The 19,505-nt window shown below is 42.3% G+C and overlaps 1 protein-coding gene and 3 long non-coding RNA genes across 4 annotated transcripts in view; 2 read left to right on the top strand and 2 right to left on the bottom strand.

Moving 5' to 3' along the window:
* The window catches only part of LOC308482307, a 200,547-nt gene that overhangs the window by 89,075 nt on the left and 91,967 nt on the right, over positions 1-19,505 (top strand). The gene's annotated exons all lie outside the window — the stretch shown is intronic.
* Positions 1-19,505, top strand: part of RNF144B (ring finger protein 144B) — a 73,640-nt gene that overhangs the window by 22,719 nt on the left and 31,416 nt on the right. The window contains exon 4 of the mRNA XM_081015312.1: positions 19,318-19,505. Within this exon, the coding sequence (XP_080871438.1) occupies positions 19,318-19,505 (188 nt within the window). The remainder of the gene's footprint in view (positions 1-19,317) is intronic.
* On the bottom strand, positions 1,208-19,443 carry LOC308482305. The gene is made up of 2 exons (XR_013989187.1): positions 19,321-19,443; positions 1,208-1,644 (listed from the first exon to the last, which is right to left on the bottom strand). It is a non-coding gene; the product is annotated as an uncharacterized lncRNA (long non-coding RNA).
* LOC308482309 lies at positions 13,125-17,228 on the bottom strand. The gene is made up of 2 exons (XR_013989198.1): positions 16,375-17,228; positions 13,125-13,778 (listed from the first exon to the last, which is right to left on the bottom strand). It is a non-coding gene; the product is annotated as an uncharacterized lncRNA (long non-coding RNA).

Below are 19,505 nucleotides of genomic sequence, written 5' to 3'. Positions count from 1 at the left end.
ATTTCCTTGTCAGTCCTTAGACTCTCTCTTCTTTCTTCCTTCTCCTTAACCTTCTCCTCACAACCCAACCTACATTCCTCAGGAATTCCCCTTCATGCACAACTTGTAATCTCTTTCCCTTTCTGGCTCCTGGACTCCTTTTACTAGAGTATGCAGCTTGCGGTGGTTGCAAAGGACAAGCCTCTGAGACAGTGTCATAGGTGACACAAAAAAGCTCCTTCAGTCTGGCCTCGTGCTATTCTGCCACTTGCAATTATCGTCAGTCTGGCACAAGATGATGAGAAATTTGCTGTACATTCTAGACAAAAAATTGATTTGATCCTTACTTTTGTATAGTATAGTAGGTTACATTTTGCCTCTGGCTGCACCAACTACTGCCATCTGGTTCCCACAGAGTTGCCCATGAGGGAACGCTGCCTCATGCTAAACAAAGATTTCCCCACCCTGGGTTTTTTAAAAAAACCTTATGTGATATAGTAGTATAAACACCGACAATTGGGAAACACTGGCCTGCGAGCGCTCCAATTGGAGAAAAGCCTTTACCAAAGGTGTAATGGACTTTGAAGACACTTGAACTCAGGACGAAAAGGAGAAACGTGCTAATCTTACTCAGCTACGAGTGATTGCCAAAGAAGAGAGAGTGTGTGTGTGTGTGTGTGTGTGTGTGTGTATACATATAACATATCACCACCCCTTTTCCAGTTACAGCCAGATTTGCCCTCCGGTGCCATATTTTTAGGAGTGTACTCTAATTTTTGCCATTATCCAAAGTAGTCCCCCCCCCTACTATTCCCAGATTTTGATGCAATTCTTAAAACAGAAGTATTAAAAAATATTACTACCATATCATATATCTGAAGTGTGCGATCAGTCATTTTCCCCCTGTCTCTGGATGGGGTTGCCACCTTTCCCCCCTGATTGGGTTCCTGTACCTTTAAACAGATCTGTCACAAGCAGAAATTAAACAGGTGCAGACCTTTAAGGCACCGCTGTTGTTTTTCTGCCTATCCTGCAGCTGTTAAAGGCACAGGAGCCTGCTGGAAATGAAAGGTAACAATCCTAAGCCTGCTATACGTGGCTGTCTGCCATATGAACAATATTGGGTGCATCTATCTGTATTTGAATATTTAGCCACACCTAAAACTGGGAGGTTGGGGCGATCACTCTCCTGCGTTTATCCACTCGGAGTTCAGCAAGAAGTTGTTCATTTTAACAGCAAAGGAAGTTGTGCTATCTGGGTTCCTGGAGGGTTAAAAACAATCACCTGCATTTGAAATGAGACTTGGAAGTAGGAAGTGTTGCTGTGGCTTGAGCTTCCTGTATAAATAAGTGTAGCTTTCTTACAGCTACTGCATATGTGCGCGACGTGCATTTTAAGAAATAATGGCAACATGCTCTTAATAGCTGGGAGGAGATTATTCTTCGGAACGAGGAGACGGTTGAGAGATGAGCCCTGCTCCAGACCTATAACGTGTGAAGCTTTCAGATGCTGGGAGAAGGAAGGAAGCGGCGAGAAATGAAACGCGTTTCTTCAGACTCTGAGCTTTTGCTGGCGGTGACATGTCTTGGAGGCACTGAAGTGTGAGTGAAGCTATTGAAAAGTCAAACGTTTGGGAGCGAATCCTGCTCTTTTGGCAAGGTATGCTGGAACGATCTGCATTTCTTTATAGCGGGGGCAATTAAGGGCTGTCATTTTCCTTTCCAGTTCCTAAAGGGCAAAAGGAGGTGAAACCCAATCATTTTGGGTACTTGGTTTTTTTTAACATACACAGCCAGCACTGTAGTTCATCTGAGGCAAAACTGGGTTTCTAAGAAATTAAATGCCAATGTTAGAGCAGTAACTTATGCACTTTCTTCGGTAGGGGTGGTTGGTTTTATCAGTATAGCTTTGCAGAAATAAATGCTCACTTTACTTGTGTGGGGCAAACACTGAAAAGTCTTTAAGATGATTTCAAACCAAGTGATCATTTTAAATTTGTTCACTCCTAATGGAAACTTCAATTCTGTTCTTTAAATAAAAGGATGATCTGAAAGATGCTAAGGAGAGGATCTATTTGAAAAGATACATACTTTGTGTTTGTGTCATGTAATTTGCAGCACAATTCCAGAAATATTTTGCATGGTGGAACTATGTCTGACTATAGAGACAGTTTTTTTGTTTTCTCTAATTGTTTTTAAACTTCAGGAATAACATACAGAATATACGTATTTTTAGTTCCTATTGTAGTTTTACTATTCTAGGCAGAAAATGAAAGCCACATGCTTATGTGTCTGCATATTTATAGTAATTTTGGATACAGTGTCTTCTTCCACCATCCTAGTGTGAAGTGCCTTTTGCACTTTTCCTGTGAATGGCTGTTGCTTTAAGAGTTTGCTTCACAGAGTGTAAGTCAGTTATAATGCCCTGAACTCCAGTTAAATATCTTGGAAGGTTTAAAGAAATGGTCTAGTATGATTTCTCTGCCTTAATATGTGCCAGATATATTTCTGAAGATGCGGCTTCAGTATCTGTGATTGTGGGGATCTACTATTGTGGAATTTCTGTTCTTCTTTATGCCATGTTCACCTTAGCTGATAAACTGGGAATAAATGCAACACATGGGAAGAGATCGTGCCTGCTGGACTTACACCTGCAGGGACCAGGAGGTCTACACTCATAGGTTCTGAATGTATGAGTCCTATTTTCCTTTCCTGCAGGGTACAGGATATGTGTTCATAGTCTATGTTAGGGTCCTCAAACTCAGCCCTACAGATGTTTTGAGCCTACAGTTCCCATCACCCCTGACCACTGGGATCATGGGAGTTGTAGGTCAAAAACATCTGGAGGGCCGAGTTTGAGGAAGCCTGACCTATGTGCATTGGAGGTATGCTTGTTTGGACTTTTGCACGTAAATCAGTATCGGTGTCTGAGGTTCAGAGGCAGGATCTGCAGGTGTAAGCCCCATCTTGCCTTCTTTGTGTACATTTATATTGAGCTTAGACACCTGTACAGGACTCTGAGTGGATGCAGTCATGGAATTATAGAATCGTAGAGTTGGAAGGGACCCCAAGTGTCTCGGCTAAAGCATCCATGAAAGATGGCCATCCAGCATCTGCTTAGAAACCTCCAAGGAAGGAGAGCTCCCAACCTCCTGAGGGAGGGCTTTCCACTGTCAAACACCTCTTACTGTCAGAAAGTTCTGCCTGATGTGTAGTCGGAATCTCCTTTCTTGTAACTTGAAGCCATTGGTTCAAGTCCTACCCCTCCAGAGCAGGAGAAAACAAGCTTGTTCCCTCTTCCATGTGACAGCCCTTTAGATATTTGAAGATGGCTGTTGTATCTCCTCTGTTTCCTCTTTTCCAAGCTCCTTCAACCGTCCCTCATAAGTCATGTTTCTTGTGCAGCAATCCCTTTTTAAGCTGAATGCTGTGGGTTTGGAGTTGTGATGAAGAGCGGCTGTTTCCATTGGGTGGCTTGAGCAAAGTTTGAGCAAATAATGTGGCAAAGTTTCTGCCAGTTACACTTTACAACATATCCAAAAGGCTTTCTAATAGCATCCTCTTTCACTGTCTATTCAGCTCCTTTTTATTCTGCAAGCAACCTAAAGAAAGCTGGGCATGACTTCTGTGATCGCTTCCCCCAAAGTCTTTATTCATCAGGTGAAACCTTCCTTGCTCTGAGCTTGTTTACCTTTGTTTGGTGCTCTGAATAGAGTGGGCATTTCTTGTGGTGCATTTCTGTTCTTCTCATAATCTGATAGCTAGAGTCAGAGGAGCTCTGGTTCTCTATTCTGTCTCCAGAACGACCAGCTTTATGTTCTTCATTTCTAAACTGAGCTCTTGGGGATGTGTCACTTAGTGGGTTTTCCCATTAACTACTTTGGGCAGTGAGTGTCTTGTCTTCTCCTCACCTCAGAATGAACTTCTGGTTTCCTGGAGCCTTGTTTTCAGTGGAAGGATGCCAGAGTTAGTCAGTAGGCACCAAACCACATGTTGACCAGAGTTAAACCACAAGGCGAAGCAACACGATGAAGCCACAAGGTGCAGATACATTAAGGGCTTTAGTACACTCAGAACTGAAACTCTGCCCCTTTCTTGGCAAACAGCATGCTGATATTATGTGGCATGTGAAAGGTGCTGATCTTGGTTCCCAGTCAAGTTAAATGAGCTGGAATTGAGAATTGGATCAGGTTTGCCAATTGTATATATCAGAGCTGGATAGGTTTTCTTTTCTTTCTTTGGTATTGTATAGTTTTATGTTGTGAACCACCCTGAGATCTATGGGTATACAAACAAACAATTTGTGATGATGTTGGGAAGAGTTCAGCTCTCCCTCTACCTCCCAACTTCTCCAGCAGAATTAAGTTATAGGACGAGTAAAGGGGAACATGGCAGAAGGCCATTGGGAGGACTAGACAAGAATTGCTTCTGGGAGCCACAGAGTAACCATGATAACTGGAAGACATGCCTGGATGCCTGAAATGGTCTGCATCACCTCTCCTGGCTGTGCCCTTTTACAGCCACGAGGGAAACTTGCTCTGTTTTTAAAAAGGAAAGCTGATAGCCTTGTTATTTTTTCTAAAAAACCCCCACCCAGTTCTACTGTTTGCTCTATTGCTTGCTAACCTAGTTTATAAAGTTGCTAGGTTGGTCCTGTATATATGCCTCTGAGCATTGGACTTTGGCATCTTTGGGAGAACATTGTCTACATTTTGAAAATAAACTGTAGTAGGCAAATAAAGAGAAGCCTGATGCCTTGACCATAGCCAAGAAGGCAGGTGTTCTCAGCAAGCAATGCATCCAGTGGCAACAAGCTCTTAATCTGTACTGGCTGAAATTGAGTAGAACACTAGAGTTTCTGACTGTAAAGATTGACTCCTACTAAAAATGCAATTTTTGAGTGCTATTGAATCACTGGGTTAAGGTTGCAGCATTTACAAATGTTTACTTATCTGCCAGTGCCAAATACCTTTGTTCTGAGCTTTCATTGTCTTTGTGTTGCACATTAGCTGGGCCTTGCATTAACAAGATATAATCATCACCATCATCACAATAATCATTTTAAATTTATACCCCGCCTTTTTCCCTGACAGGCACTCAAGGCAGCTTACAGATAGAAAATAATTAAAACATAGGAGGGAAAATCATTAAAAACAATTAAACATAGATAAAATTTAAAACTATCCATCCATCTACACACCGTATAGATATTTACAGTAAAAACCACATTACCAGCTACATAATACGAAATTGATATTGCTGAACATTTCCAGACTTGGGCATACCTGCTTGTTTTTATGTATTCCAATACACACAATTTCTGTGGTTTCATGGGAATAGCTTGATGTGTGTGTGTGTGTGTGTGTGTGTGAGAGAGAGAGAGAGAGAGAGAGAGAGAGAGAAGGCGGCAGCGGCGGGGGGGGGGGTGTCTCTTCCAAATTTCATGTGATTACTAGGACCCTAAGCTGAAGTTCCAATGACCACAATAAAAACAACCAAGAAATGCAGGAAGGGACCATATAAGCAGAGTAACATGCAAAGTTTAGAGAAACTAAATTCCTTTATTCTGTTTGGGTCCTTTTTCTGTAAACAGGATCTTTAACTGTAGCAGCATTGTTACTTTTTGCTTCCTAGAACAGTAGTTGTATTGGTGTGTTGGACCAAAAAAATCCCTTGTATGCTTACTTGGGAGAGTAAACTCACAAGGGTGGGAAAGATCCCCATCTGAAATCCTGGAGAAGTACTGCCAGTCACTATAGACAGTACTGAGATTGATGGACTAATGGTCTCGTGCAGTATAGAAAGTTGGAAAGGACCCCAAGGGTCATCTGGTCCAACCCCCTACAATGCAAGAATCACAGCTAAGGAATCCCTGGCAGGTGGCCATCCAACATCTGTTTAGGAATCTCCAATGAAGGAGAATCAACTACCTTCTGATGTAGTCCTTTCCACTGTTGAACAGCTCTTACCATCAGAAAGTTCTTCCCAATGGAATTTCCTTTCTTGTAATTTGAATCCATTGGTTCAAATCTTGCCTTCTAGAGCTGCAGAAGACAAGCTTTCTCCATCTTCCACATGACATCCCTTCAGGGATTTGAAGACTGCTATCATATCACCTTTCAATCTTCTCTCTTCCAGGCTAAACATACCAAACCCCTCAACTGTTCCTCATAAGACCCTTGATGATCTTGGTTGTCCTCCTCTGCACGTGTTCTAGCTTGTCAATATCCTCCTTAAACTGTGGTGTCCAGAACAGGACACAGTACAGATAGGGTCCAATCAAGGCCGAATAGAGCAGCACTACTTCCCTTGAGCTGGCCACTAGACGTCTGTTGATGCATCTTAGAATTGCATTAGCTTTTTTCTGCTGCATCACATTCATGTTAAGCTTGTGGTTTACTAAGATCCCTAAATCCTTTTTTTACATCTACCGCAGTCAAGCCAGGTGTCCCTCATCCTATATATGTCTATCAGGTTACCGTATGTCCATCAGATTACTCCTGCCTTACAAATGTAGAACCTTACATTTGTCCCTATTGAAATTCATTTTGTCAGTAGAAGTCAGCTTCATATGTTCTAAATCAAGTAGGGTTTATGTCTAAAATAATATATTTATTCCATATATTTAAATATGTATGCACTGGTACCTCGGTTTAAGAACAGGCCTGTTTCCGAAGTATTCGGTTTAAGACCTCTGCAAAACCAGAAGTAGTGTCCTGGTTTGCAAACTTTACCTCGGTCTAAGAATGGAAGCCAAACAGTGGAAGGGCACCAGTGGTGGGAGAGCCCTTGTTAGGGAAAGCGTGCCTCAGTATAAGAACGGTTTCGGTTTAAGAACGGACTTCCGGAACGGATTAAGTTCATAAACCGAGATACCACTGTACTATGATATATATATTCATGTTATATTTAAATAAATACCTCTAAGAAAATCTACACGGGGTTGGAAATTCTAATTTGCGGTACTCACTGTGGAAAAATTGAAGCAGGGTGGTTGTTATTCCAGATTAGTTAATCCAGAGCACTTTTGTCTCTGTCTCCACACATTGTTGGCTCTTACTCTGCCCACCATTGTCCTGTGACCCTCAACAGAGTATTATTACCCTCAAAAGAATTCAGACCTTGACAGAAAGAACTTTTTGCTCTAAGCCTTTTTTCTGGGGACATTGGATTTTGATATCTGCAAGATTTGGCACTGACAAGTGGATGACCTTGCACATGTTTCTGCCTCCTCACTATGTGTCCTTGCTTTCAGAAAACCTGGTCCTCATGTTATACAATATTTTTTGTTCCATACCCTTCAGTTAGCTCCACTTCTCATTCCACTGAAGTTGCATCAAGGCTCTTTTTAATGGAGGCAAGCTTCCAGATTACTGCGGAGGTCTTTACATGGCTTTTAAGATGACAAAGTAAGGCAGGTTCCTTTGTGCCTTTTTGAGGAAGGAGGAAATGGTGATCAGAGTGAGGCATGACCACAATGCAGCCTTATTTTTTACAAACTAAAAATGAAAGCACTGGCCGTTTGTGCCCACACTTACTCCCACTTAACAGTATTGACTTTTCAATGTTAGGAAGCTGAAGGCTAGTTTTAATGCTTTGCCTCTTTCCTCTGCGGTTGTCATGGGAATAATGAAAAAAAGCATTTATAAGTATATGGTATGAGTCATTGATATGGGAGATGGCAGTCTCTGTGTGAGAGGCATAAACATTTCACTGGAGTAACTTTTCAGCCAGATCAAAATGGAGTTGTAAACATGCTCAAGGATCAGGTAAGTGGTCTTGGATGCCCAGGTAGCAATGGTGCCCAGAAGAGGAGCCTTTTACCTTCTTAGTATGCCTTCCGTGTCCTTTTCTGGGTGCAGAAAGGATCTGGCTGTTCCCATATGAACTTGCACAACTGACCTGGTCAGTTTTGTTGAAGGCCCTGCTTTCTGTGTCTTTACTGAAAGAGGTACAGTAGATGAGTATGAAAAGCAGGGCCTTCTCACTGGAATTTTCCAGGCTGGACGTCCCTCCATTAGGAAACTCACCTGACCTTTTCACTCTTAGGAGACTGATTAAGGCTGTTCTTTTGAGGAGATGGAGAACTTAGCTTTGATTCCCCCACCCCACCCCCGCCACTGCTTTTCATAGTTTTTTTGCTGCTCATTTTGTTCCTACTCCAGCGGCTTTGCTGGTGAGTGTGACCTTGATTTTCTTAAAACATAAAACGTATTTAATATCTGTTGCGAAGCACTTTTGTTGCAGAATATTACATGGGTCCAGGTTCTTGGGCACAGTTCTTTGTCAGACCTGCAACCTCAGCTTTCTGGGAAAGATTAGATAAAGTCTGCAAAAGAACTGCAGGAAAGGATGGAGGAGCTGATCATGCAGAGGCCAGGTGTGTGACCCATGTGATCAGAAAAGAACATACCGTATTTTTCACCCTATAGGACGCACTTTTTCCCCTCCAAAAATGAAGGGGAAATGTGTGTGCGTCCTATGGGGCGAATGCAGGCTTTCGCTGAAGCCTGGAGAGCGAGAGGGGTCGGTGCGCACTGACCCCTCTTGCTCTCCAGGCTTCAGGAAGCTCTGCGCAACCCTCGGGAGACCGGTGCCACTTCGCGCCCGCCTCCCGATGGCTGCACAGAGCTGCCTGCATTCCGAAGCCTGGGCAGACTGGCGCGACTTACCGCTGGCGTCCCTAGGCTTGCAGATAGCAGGCTGTTCTCGGGGCTGGGATTGGGGGAAGCTCGGGCTTCCCCCGCGCCTGGGGGGGGAAAATAATTTTTTCCCCTTTATTTCCCCCCCCCCAAAAAAACTAGGTGCGTCCAATGGGGCGGGGCGCCCTATGGGGCGAAAAATACGGTAACTGTGTGCATCCAGGGCCGGGGTAAAGTTATGGCGGCAGAAGGAATCAAGAGTCATGGGCTCTTGGGTGTGAAGGGGAGAAAACAATTACAGGAAATCAGCAAGGGGTGACTGAACAGCAGGGCTGTTAGAATGGCCGAGATAAGCTGTCATGAATAGAGGAGTGCCAAAGTGCATCAGTATCAGCTATGGCCCTAAAAAAATAGACCAAGGTTTATTGTGGCTAAACCCTATATTTTGCTTTGTTTGCTATTCACCTATCTAGAAAATACTTAGATTTTTTATACACAGTTGATGTTCTTAAATGGAAGATAGTGGACTTTAAAAGGATCGAGACATCTACTGTAATAAAGATGAACATGGGATGATAGGAAATATGTATCTGGGAGGAAAAATAGATGATCCTGTGGCCCACCTGTATGGGACAAATACAGGAATAAAATAATCAGCTGGGTGCCTGAATTAAAAAATGTGGGGCCAAATTCACCCTCCAGCAGGAGAGAGCCCCCAGTAGAGTAGTTTGGCAGCAACATTAATGTGAGGATATAGGTTGTTAAACCCTTTTATCCTGCTTGGTTCCATACAATATTTTCCACTTTCTCCCCCTTTGCAATGAACAGACCACACACTGTTAAGTTTAAAATGCTTTACTTACAAAACTTTCCAAAGGTCAGATTTGTGCATTTATCCGAGCAACAGCAAGGAGAACACATGCAGAACATCTTGGGTAGAAAATACAGAAAGATAGTTCCAAACACCTGCTCTAAGCTTGCAGCTTGCTTGGACGTGTCTTTCTTGGTCAGTTACGTGGTGTAGTGGAGTGAGGAACAGGAAGAGCAGGCTTCACTTCCTCTCTTGCTGGAAAAGAGGGGGTGTGACCTAGCTGAGTCTAGGAATCCAGCTCTTTTAAACCCTTCAAGTGCTAACTAGCACTCATGTTTGACTGCACTATCCCACAATATGTGTCCTTTGCTTGGTTGTAAGTTAATACAGTGGTGTATTATGAAGAACCACCATTACCAAATGTGTGGACAAGCGACTCAATAGAACAGTGGCTTTCACATGTTCTGTCTTCAGGATGTGTTTCCATATTTGTTTGTCATAGAACCTCCGGAGCGACTCCCTCAGACATTGAATTCTGTGGCATGCTATAGGAGGCACAATGTAAACTGAATTTGCCCCCCTCAGCACTCTTCTTTTGCATGTAGAAGATGGAAAGCTTTCTTTCTAAAATGAAGCTGGTCTCCCTTTAGATATATTTTTCAGGAACCTGGTGGTTTCTTGGAGTATAGTTTGAAAACCACTTCTATAGACTGAAACTACATACTCTGGCATAGAACAGTTATATACGCTTTGTGAAGCATTATAGCTCTCTTCAGTTAATCAGATGTTGAATTAATAAGAACTGAGTTCTATCTTTTGCTTTTAATGTCATGTGGATGTATCACAACTGTCAATGAGTAATTTTTGTAAGAACCCATTATAGTTGAATGTTAACAAACATCTGCTCAGTTTGCCAAATAAGAGTTTAGCCTCATGAAATGTTAATCTTGATACTCTGTCTTGCATTGGGAAGGAGGGAACTATCCTGTTCAAAACACTGGGAAATGTTATGAATCTTGGCATCCAAAGGAGGGTTTTCTTTTGTCTTGTTGGTTGATTAATTTCACTTCCATGGTTGTTTCTGTCACTTGAAAATATAGGCCTTACTATGCAAAAGTGAACTAGTTCAGTTGCACAAATCTGAACTACATCTGAAACCAATTATCCTAATTTCCAGGTGAACTAAAGATGAATAAAATTCATTTTGAAATAGAATTTTGAACAATTTCTAGTTCATCTTCACATTGATTCTTTCCCATCCACCCCCAGCCAAAGATTCAGATTCTTAGCTTTCATTTTTAAAAAGCAAGTCAATAGAACATATATAAAGAAAGTCAGAAATAAAAGAAGCAGCAGCAAAATTCTAAGGCTTATTAGGCAGATATGGAGGTGCTACTGTTTCCACTGTCACTTAATAATCAGGAATGCAAGGCATTTCCTGCATCTTCCCTGCTGAAGAGATATTCTATCTTCCAACAGGAGTACCTTGCCGCAAGAAGTACTGGTACAGAAACAAAGTGAATCATGCCTTGTGGCTGGCGCCTATTAAACTGGGCAAGCCTTTTCTATTATGGAGAAAGTGTCACCTGTTGACATTTTATCTGTCAGATACCTTATTACTCATTTGTGGTTCCTGATTTACTTTTGGACCCTGTAGTTCAACACAGCAGTTTGTAATGTTCGGAATGTTGGGGGGGGGGATATTGAGGATGAACTTTTAATGAACTTGAACTGAAGTAGTTTGTTTTGTAAAAAGGCAGCCTTGAGATGGAACTAGTTCCTTATTAAACAGAATGAGCTTATACTACAGTTGGTACACACACACACACACACGTCTTGATGGCAAAATAACCTCAACACCTTGTACCATAGCTCCTCTCCCATCTTGGTTCTTTTTCCTGTCACTTGTGTTGAATTGGTTGCGTGCAATATAAAAGCAATCTGTGCATTTGGTTCTTTTAAACAGTTGAAGCACTTGTTTATCTTCCCCACGTATTCTATGTTCCGTTGGCAGATTAATCTTTGAACATATTTTCTTAAAGTGTATACGAGATGGTAATAAAAGATTAGAAATCTGTTTGTGGTATAGTGCCATAGATAGACAGGAGAACGTTTAAAAGCAAACAAAGTAAAGGTTTGCTAAGTATGAATACTGTGCTTGCGTGCTCTCTAAAGGTTCCTGGTCTAATAGATTTTAAAGGTTAAGTAAATGTAGTCCAACTTTAGTTTCCCCTCAACATTAGTCTGATATGTTTTTCTCTTGCGAGGTCTAGTTTTCACTTAACATTTGCGGTACGTAGAATTGCACCCAGACAGTAATCTGAAGATGCTTGATATTGTTCTGTCTCTGACATGAAGCTAAGCTGGACTGGTCCAAGTCAACCCCTCATGGGGGACCATCACATAACTCCATATGTACTTGGAGAAAGGGCTGGATATAAATGTTAACAGATTTAAAGTTAAACCAAACTATTCTTATCTAATACCTTTTTCTGAGGAAGAAGATAGGTAGTTAGTCCCTAATGCCTTGATTTGGCCACAAGATGATGATGATGATGATGATGATGGCGATTATTATTTGCACATATAGTCTACCTTCTTCTCCAAGAAGTTCAAGTTGGTGTACGTGGTTCCTCATCCTCTTCATTTTATTTGCACAACAACCATGTGTGAGGTAGGTTAGGCTGAGAGGCAATAATTGGCCTAGTGAGTTTCATGGCTGTGTGAGGATTAGAAGTCTATTCTCCCAGGCCCTAGTTCAGTACTCTAACCACTACACCACAACTGGCTCTAAAAAATTGGTAACGGCCAACTAATGTCCCCAATTAATCCTGATTGTGAATTCCACTGTGTCTGGAATAATAGCAAAAATGTATTTAAGCCTCTTTATTCTGTTGCGTTCCTGGTTAACAGGTTTTTGGATGAAACATCTTTTTGTGTTTGGTGGGGCGTTTGTGTTTTTGTGTGGAAGACTGTGGATTTGCACTGACATGCAGCATGATAACTTTTAAGTGCACTATTAACTTCTTTTTAGTTATTACTTCAATCCCGGGAACCCTAGTTCGTGGTCCTTCAATTATATATTATAGTGTATTGTATTACAGCAATCAGGCTTGAGACCCTTCAGGTTATAACTGTGTGCCTTTTCATGTTATATCTAGGACAAGGAAAGATCAACAACTTCAGTTGGATGGCAGTTCTCTTAGCAATAAATCCTTGTTTGTTTGAAGAGGCTACTCCCAGTAATGTATTATGCAACCTGAATGTGTGTGAGTGTGAATATTCACTTAAAAATAATTCTTTCCTTGTTTCTGTGATAGTACTATGAAGTCTCAGGGCTACCTCCCACATCAAGCTTTAAAGATATAGTGGGTGAGAAGAGATTCTTACAGGGAGTGCTCTTCGCTCATTTTGTCAATTGTCTAACATCCTGTTTCCTGCGGCAGCTAGCTGTTATTCCTTGAAACTGCAAGAAAATAATACAATATGGATACTTGGGCCAAGATTCAAAGGAACTGTGCAGCTAGTTTTGTGAGTCCAAAGCAGTTTTGGATTTGTTTTCTGGAATAGCCATCGTTGATAGCACATTGCAAGCCATTTTTTAAATTGAGGGGACATTAAAAGCAACTTATATGGGGCCAGAGCCTGCTTGGAGAGAAGAATAACCCTTCAGGTTTGCAGCAGCATTTGGCTATGCCCAGAATAGATTTTAATCTTATTTTATGAAAGCCTTACTCTGTGTTGTGTCAAAACAGCGGCTTGCAACAGACACGTGGTAGGCATCTTGAAGCCAGTTTATGTGGCATCTGACATTATTACGGTTTGGTGGTACACTCAAGGGCTGACTCCATCTTCTATCAAAAGTCTATTTAGATTGCGTCAACTCTGGACATAATTCTGTGTTGTGTTATCGTTTTGCAAAGTCCTGTAGTAATGGTGGATAGCTTTATAATAGCAGACAGGGGAAGAAGAAGAAGAAGAAGAAGAAGAAGAAGAAGAAGAAGAACTTCGTAAGACAGTCTTTTAAAGGATCCTGGTCCTATGCCATTTACTTCCTTCCATGGGTGTGTGGTGCCTTTACATTGATTATTTGTGGTTAGGTGGTGGCTGTTGTAGGGAGGTAGTTTTCTTTGGCCTTTCCAGCTGGGGCTGTTTTCCCAGCCAGTTTAGGCAGCATTGAGACATTCCCAGCCTGCAACGTTCCCTTTTGTTTTGATGCTGAGAGCCCCTGAATGATGACCTAGTTGTTGTTGACCTTTTGTCGTATAACGTAGTCAAATGGCATTGTCTGAAGGACAGTCCTTTTGCTTCTCCTCTGTGTAAACCCCGAGTGAGCAGAGCATTTCCTGAAAGGAGATAGCCATGTTGGGAAATGAAAGGATCTGTCCCATAAAGGCATATCCTACTCTTTTTACCACCTAGAATTCAGAGATGCCTGGGTTTACTGAGGGCCAAACTGGGCATACAGTGGCAGACGTATCTCTTTGTTCATGTGTCTCTCTCATTCACACACAAAGCAGTAGGTAGGCGGAACTAGGGGGATATAGGGGACATAACCTGAGCCCCCTCCCTCCCCTGCCTTAACTTCTTCAGGGCTTTTAAAACAGACACCTTCTCTTTCAGCCTGGAATGCTGAGTGAGGCTGGGGGAGAAAAGACTCAGGGATGATGGACTTCAAGGAGGAAAGTGTTCAGCTCCCTTCTGTCCCTTTGATAAAATTGAAACCTCCACCTTTTCACTTGAAAAGTGAATAACATGTGGTTGCTGCTGTAGTGTCTAGGCCTCAAGCCTCCCTAAACTTAAGGAGGCTTACTCACACTGAAACGCTCATAGTACAGCCCATCCCGAGCAGAGATGTCTCCTGAATACTGCATTTTTGATACTTGAAATAAATTCCTGTCTATTTGATGCAGGCTGAAAATATTTCTCTGTAAATACTGGAATGCATTATTATTGTGCCTAATTAAATTTGTATCCTGTCCTTCCTCTGAAGATCACAGGGTGGTTCTCAAGATAAAAATGCAAAATGAGAACACAAAATACATAATAAAATAAAAACAAACCAATAACCACCACCCCCAGCCACATTTAAAAGGCCATTGAAGGTTAATCAGCCAAAGGTTACAGAGAAACGTTTTTGCCTGCTGTTTAAATATAAGAAGGTGCCAGGCAAGCCTCCCTGGGAAGAACATTTAACAAACCGGGAGCCACCACAGAAAAGACTCTTTCTCTTGTTGCTACCCTCCAGACCTCTCATGGAAACAGCACACGAAGAAGGGCCTCAGGTGGTGATTGCAGGGTTTGGGTCGGTTCACATGGGGAGAAACACTCCTTGAGATATTGTGGTCCTGAGTCGTTTAATGCTTGTGCCTGATGTGTATCTAGGTATGCAGAAGGCCCTGCCTTTTAGCCTGGAAAGGAAGCTCTACTACTTCACGCCAAGTATACTAAAAGGGGCCCTAATTACCCAGTGCTTCTTTGGCGATCACTCGTAGCCAAGTAGGATTGCCTTCCATAAACACGGTTTTAACAATGAGTCCGTAAGTGACTGTGGAGGCCAATTCTGGATCCACACATCCTTCCACAGTGGGGACATTGGTTTCCGTGTGGGAGTTGATCACGGTGTGGATTTGCCAAGTGTGCCTTCCTTGTTTCTCCCTTGTGTCCTGAGTTCGAGTGTCTTCAAAGCCCATGGCACCTTTGGTAAAGGCTGTTCTCCAATTGGAGCACTCGCAAGTGTTTCCCAATTGTTGGTGTTTATACTACATTTTTTAAAAATTGCCTTAAGACAGTCTTTAAACCTCTTTTGTTGACCATCAGCATTACGCTTTCCATTTTTAAGTTCGGAATAGAGTAGTTGCTTTGGAAGATGATTATCAGGCATCCGCACAACATGACCAGTCCAACAAAGTTGGTGTGGAAGAATCATTGCTTCAACACTGGTGATCTTTCCTTCTTCCGGTACACTGGTATTAGTTTGCCTGTCTTCCCAAGTGATGTGTAAAATTTTTCGGAGACACCGTTGAAGGAAACTTTCGAGGAGTTGGAGATGGCGTTTATAAGTAGTCCCTGTTTCACAAGCATACAGTGAGGTTGGTAGTACAATAGCTTTGTAAACAAGCATTTTGGTTTCCCTGCGAATGTCCCGATTCTCAGTACCTTGTTTTACTGCAGACTTCTGTTTCATACTTGCCTCAGCCACTAAGAATACTGAAGGGGGGGGGGGATTTGTAGCTCTTCAGGTTCATGAATGTGTATATAAGTGTGTGTGACCACCTATGTTTAGGGCAGGGATAAGAAGGGCTAGTGGACCTGCAGTTGATGTTGCCGAGCCAGCAAGGCCAGTGGTCAGGATGATGGGGATTGTAGTCCACCAACATCCAGAGGGTTACTCTATCCCTGCTATTGGGCATAAGCAGCACACTTTGGCTGTCTCTGCACCACCACATTGTCCTGGCATAGCTGTGAGTTGAGTCATAGAATTGTGGAGTTTGAAGGGATTCAAAGGGTTGTCTGGCCCCAGTGCACGGCCACCCCACCCAGTTTACATTAATCTGCAGCTCAAGGCCAGATAGTCTATGCCGCCAACTTTGTAGGTGTAGTCCAAGTGGCAAAACATTAAACCCGTTTTGCTGCTGGCAATATACAGAGCTACGTGGGGGAAACTAACCATGTAGCACTTCTTGGCATATGGTGGCAGCAGGACTTTTGTCGCAGTGCAGCTGAAAACAATATGTATATTTATATTCTTAATGTAGCAGATTGAGAAGAAAGGCATAGACGTATGTAAAGGTAGCCCTAGATGCGTCATTGCATTGTTGATGATTCACTGATAACTATAATTGCTGCAGCAATTATGAAACAGCGCACTGTGGGTTCTGACTTCGCTAAAAGATATTGTTCCCAAAGCTTTTGGTAATAGCAGCATATTCCGGCTCTTACCCATAAGGAATTATTTGCTGCTAATGGCATGTCCGGGGTAGATGGTTTCTTTTCATAAGTCTTCAGAAGCAGATGGTTAGTTACCTTCCCGGGAACAGACTGTGCAAGTCGATAACCCTTTGTTGTGTAATTCATTGTTCAGCTGCAGGTTGAAGTGCATGTGTCTTAAAGTGGATGCTTTTATGTGACTGACTTACACCAGAAAATAAATCTATAGGGCAAATCTGGAAAAGCCACTTCACTCGTTGCATTTTGGTTACATGAAAATAGTTCACAATGCAGAAGTGTTATGTGTTTTGTCTCCCAGCCATCTTCACATAGGTAGAAAACTGTGACGCAGTCCTGACATGATGGATTAAATAACGGAAACTGAACAAGATGCATTTACACCAGTGTGTCCTGTAGAAGAGCAGCTTCTGTGCTCTTGTAACATTTCCCTGCCTTGGTCCTTTGTCTGACTCCCATACTGTTAGCATCAGAAGAAGCTGTTCCTGCCCTGTTCCCACCTTTCCCCAGATATAGGTGAAGGCTTGATGTCTAAGGTGCATGGCTCTGCCTTGGTGTCAGGCCTTGAGCTCCAAAATTAGTTTGGAACTTAGATGGGTCTGTTGGCAGGTCCAGGCTCATATATTACCGACTAGCATTAGGCTTGCAAATTATTAGGAGCTTTGCATACCAGAGAAATAAGCAGGATTCTGAAAGTAAAACAGCATCAGAAAGTACTATCACACGAAGATTCCATGAATTGATTAAATTGCCCTTTCAGTTCTTTCCCCTTGGAGAGTTGCTTCATCTTCTGGTAGCTGCTACTTCTGCTTCCTCTGATGTTCTGGCTTAGGTAGACTGAAGTGCCTCACCTTGCTTCTCATCAACCAGATCATCCTCAATGCAAATGACACAATTATGTTATAGATACAGGTCATACCTGTGCTAGGCAACTTGCTGCAGCCTATTGTGATCATTCCTATGATCAAGCGATTCAAGATCTTGGTAACAACATGTACTGGTGCTGCTTGTTTAGAGATAAAGTATCCTTTTAAAATCTATCTGCTTCTTATGTTGTGAGCAATTCCTGCAGTTAGAAAAACTCTTAAAACTTAATCTAAATCTGCCTCCCAGTAGTTAAAACCCTGCCACTTGTCAATGGGTAAGATGGTGGGGTTTGCCCTTCTTTTCGATACCTTGCTATTAACTGGAATTTTGTCTAATTTTGTCCAGTTTTCTAATCTTCTGCTTTGCCCCTTCCCCTTCCCTCTAAGTGAAAAATGGAGTCCTTGCACCTAGTCCAGGGTTGCCATCAAATGCAGGTGCCAAGTTTCCTGCTGTGACTATATCTTTGGTTATAACCAACACCTGTCCATCCCTGATCTAGTACATAGCAGAGAATTTGGAGAAAGCAGGAGTATCTAATGCTTGGGGATGGGGAGTAAAGAGAAGGAAAGGCACCTGTCCCCTGTGTGCCTCTGTGCATCAGGTTCTGGAGGAAAGGTGAGTCTTGTAACTAATATCTTGGGGTTGTAGAGTTGGTTGGAAGCAGAAGTAGTTTCAATGATTCCAAGTACTTCTGAACCTTGGTGGAGAAATTGAGAATTGTGACACCTCCCTGAGGGGTGCCTGAGAACTTAAGGGGAACAAGGGTCATACCACAAATAATTGATGCTTACTATGGCCAGCAAAAGAAGAAAGGGGAAATAAGAATATCCTGGCCTGTTTCTTGTAGTTCTGTTTGATTCCTTCTCTGATAAAATCAGCATTGTGTTTTGATGTCCAGAATTGCACACAGGGCTCCAGGTTGCATGGCATGCGGGCTGACCAGGGGTGATTAATACTACTTCCTGTCTCTTGACAGAGTTCCTGTTAATACATCCAAACATATGTTTGGGTTCGGTTTTGCACCATGCCCACTAAACTGTAGTGTTCACAATATCGCAATGGCGGTCCTTTGCAAGTTCAGCTAATGTTTATTAGGTATTTTGTACATGCTCATTTTGGTCCTTGTAGTTGTGCTTCATTTTGGTTCTTCCTGTTTGGCTTGATGTCTTGAATGTTTAACTTAACTGCTAAAGATGTTTGCAGGTCCTTCCCAGCTTAATATTGCCCACTAATTTGATAAGCACACTGCCCAAGCCCTCATTCAAGTAATTAAATATACTGAAGAATGCTGCACTCTGCAGTGACCTTTATGGGATATTTATGAATACTTCTAGATAGAAAATGTTCCTTCTCAGCCAGCTCATGTTACTTGTTTCTCTAACATAAGGAGTACAAGTAGTTCTGTTATTTCTCACATACCTGGGTCATCTTCTCATTGTGACTGGCAGGCTACAATGACTGGAAATTATTTATTTATTTATTAAATGAACCAGTGTGGTGTAGTGGTTAAGAGCGGTAGTCTCGTAATCTGGGGAACCGGGTTCGCGTCTCCGCTCCTCCACATGCAGCTGCTGGGTGACCTTGGGCCAGTCACACTTCTCTGAAGTCTCTCAGCCCCACTCACCTCACAGAGTGTTTGTTGTGGGGGAGGAAGGGAAAGGAGAATGTTAGCTGCTTTGAGACTCCTTAAAGGGAGTGAAAGGCGGGTTATCAAATCCAAATCCAAATGTATTTCCTGTACCTTCCTTCAAAGGAGCCCAGGGCAGCAAGCATGTCTATACTAAAACAATTTATTTAATACTTATAAAAAACAGTTAAAAATCCTAAAAAACAATCACCTACTCAAAAAACTAAGAATTTCAGGGTTGCCAGGGACAGAACTTTCAACCATCAAATGCATGAGAAAAAGAGAATGTTTAAATTTCTCTTAAAAGTTAGTAATGAACATATATTAGAAGCTAGAGCTTTGCTGGAAGATGGTGACATGAGATTGTTGAAAAGTTCTGTTGTGTTGAACGTCAGAAAGGAGAATTATCCTCACTAGCTTACTCCTGTTTTTATCTTTTGTAGAACTGGTGAGCTTGGTTGAGCTGATGGCATCTGCTGCTGAGATTTGTTATCACACCATGACGACCAGAATATCAGAGGTTGGGGAATTGTCCTTGGAGCCTTTGATTACTTGCAAACTATGCCTGTCTGAATATTCACTGGATAAGATGACGACTCTCCAGGATTGCAGCTGCATCTTTTGTACATCG

This window comes from Podarcis pityusensis, assembly GCF_964106645.2.
Source record: "Podarcis pityusensis genome assembly, chromosome: 7".
Taxonomy (NCBI): Eukaryota; Metazoa; Chordata; class Lepidosauria; order Squamata; family Lacertidae; genus Podarcis; species Podarcis pityusensis.
This window is presented reverse-complemented; position numbering and strand designations above follow the sequence as displayed.